Consider the following 2,495-nt stretch of genomic DNA (forward strand, 5'->3'; position numbering starts at 1 on the left):
TTATGAAGCCATGACTGGCCTGAGAGAGATGGAGATCAAACTCGATCTCTACACGCATGAGTGTGTGTGTGTGTGTGAGTGATTGTGGCAAACACACAGTGAGACCATGAATAATGTCAGTGATAGTGATTCACATCAAACCGGCTGAACACATTCAATGAGATGACCACATGCTTGCTGAGGTCAAAGGTCAGCTGTGCTGTGACCTCTCACCTGCAGGATGGTCTCTTCGGCCCTGTTGAACAGGAAGATGACGCCGTGTTTGAGAGGCGTGGAGAGATTCACTAGAGAATGTAAAACCTCCAGCATCACTGAACAGCCGACGGCTTCATCAATGGCTCCTGAAACACACACACACACACACACGTTATTAGTCACACAGATCTAGAAACATGACTCAAAGAAAAAATAAAACCTATTACAAATACATAAAACCAATTTATACAATACAATTTAATCCTGTCAATCAAACGCAGTGCTAAAACCCAATCCCAAATCATAACTGACTGGGATTTGACATCAATCTAAACATGACAGAACAACAACAACACTCAAAATCACATGCTGCCTATTAAACACTCGTGCTGTGCATCTTTTTGCACACACTCACTTACACATCGATGTTTCTGCTGTTTCACTTCCTGGTTTTCTAATGATCAGGATTTCACAGAACAGATGACAGCGGAGTGTAATAATCCAATATACCCATAAATAATGCAGGCAACATAACACGCCCATCCATATACAACCAACATCAGACACAAACAAAGAACACTGACAACAAACACAACGAAACCTTGAACTGCTCGATCTGATCGCTGTCACTTCAAACAAACAAAACTGAGAAAAAATATGGAGCATTTCCTGCTCATGTCTGCAGTAAAACGTCAGATATCTCAATAAGCTCAATAACTTCTCATCTAATGATCTCCACATTCACTTCACCGCTCTAGACTCTGATCACTGAATGATGAAGAGAGACTCATTTAATACTTTTTTTTAATTTTCCTATTTAAGGAGAAACATCTGAGACAGAGATAAATACTTAATTCAGTTCTCAATTACATCTCATTTAAGTCTTAGAAGTTATAAAAGAGCAACTTCTGAGCAACAATTTATTAACTCACTAATGAGCTTCATAATACTCACTGCAAGAAATGAGTAGCATCATGTTGATATTTAAAACAACGTTGAATTGAACTCAAATGAGACGTGGCTGAGATTGTTACAGGCTCTGAGGAAGAGCATAACTTCATTAAAGCATATAAACTCAGTGTCTCCTGAGCTGTAAGCGACAGCAGGTTCACTGAAGCGTTGATGAAACGCACCGGGGCTGTTGGCCACAGAGTCAAAGTGGCAGTTCGCGAGCATGAAGTGCTGTGCGCTGGTCTTTGGCTGGAGTTTGACGGCGATGTTGGTCACACGGTCGTAGCAGCTGATGCTGAAGCAGCCGCTGGGCCGCTGGATGTCCACCGTGATGGAGTGAGGTCCGGTTTCACTCTCAGACCGGATCTGCTCGATCTGATCCAGCAGGTAGTTGACTGTGGTGATCTCGTTCTCTGGGCTCCCGACGGTCCGCGGCCCCGCGGCCCGGATCCGCTCCAGATGCCTCCTGATTCACAACATAACAGCTTCACACACGTGCTACGGCCTTTTTACGGTGTTACGGTGTTTGTTATTCATCTATCTACAGATATGGGTTTTGTTCTGTCAAGTTATTGAATTGAAGCGGAGAAGCCAAAAAGATTTTCGTTATATCTGTGTATAATGACAATAAAGACTATTCTATTCTATTATATGCATTACTTTATGGATGTATGAAACATTCACAATAAGATGAATAGCATTCATTTAGAAACATGAATTATCATTTAATGCCAACTTTAGAGAGATTTGAAAAAAATATATATTTGCTGTGCAAAAATAAGCATTGCAAGATATTTTTTTCTTCTTTAAAGCATACATTGAATTAAATACATTCATGTGACTTATTGTATGTTGCTAGAGATATTTACTATATGACATTAAAAAACAATACTAGTTACTAAAATGTATTTCTTATTATCCCTTCAGATTATTTTAATGCTATTAATGATATAAAGTTGATAAATAGTTCTCATAAGTCATCAGTTTTACCATGGTAGCTATGATTAATCCAATACATAAGAGTTGTCATGATAACACTGGTAAATTTCAACAACATATCAGTAACCAGGGTATCAATAACAGTAGAAACTACAGTATATATAAACAACTGACTATTTTGTTTATAATTCATTAAAAATTAATCAAATATAATTATTACTGCTTACTTAATTTAGAATTTAATTTAAAAAAAATACACACAAAGACCATTACAATTCTTATTGTTAATCATATATGGGTCTACTAAAAGTTTTTGGGGGTCTATCACAACAATAAACAATCGTAATATAATATAAAGACACTATAGGATTTTTTTTTTACTTTTTGTTTTTAACCATTGCAGTATGGTG

At 37.5% G+C, this 2,495-nt stretch overlaps 1 protein-coding gene across 1 annotated transcript in view; it reads right to left on the bottom strand.

Annotated features, from left to right (window-relative positions):
- LOC107576738 (endoplasmic reticulum metallopeptidase 1-like) overlaps nt 1-1,578 on the bottom strand; it is a 2,943-nt gene extending 1,365 nt beyond the window's left edge. The window contains exons 1-2 of the mRNA XM_016262873.1: nt 1,329-1,578; nt 214-341 (exon numbers count right to left, since the gene is read on the bottom strand). Coding sequence (XP_016118359.1) covers nt 214-341; nt 1,329-1,371 — 171 coding nt within the window. The 5' untranslated portion in view covers nt 1,372-1,578. The remainder of the gene's footprint in view (nt 1-213; nt 342-1,328) is intronic.
- Between the last annotated feature and the right edge of the window lie 917 nt (nt 1,579-2,495).

Source organism: Sinocyclocheilus grahami, unplaced genomic scaffold, assembly GCF_001515645.1.
Source record: "Sinocyclocheilus grahami isolate Dianchi unplaced genomic scaffold, SAMN03320097.WGS_v1.1 scaffold4259.1, whole genome shotgun sequence".
In the NCBI taxonomy this organism is placed as follows: domain Eukaryota; kingdom Metazoa; phylum Chordata; class Actinopteri; order Cypriniformes; family Cyprinidae; genus Sinocyclocheilus; species Sinocyclocheilus grahami.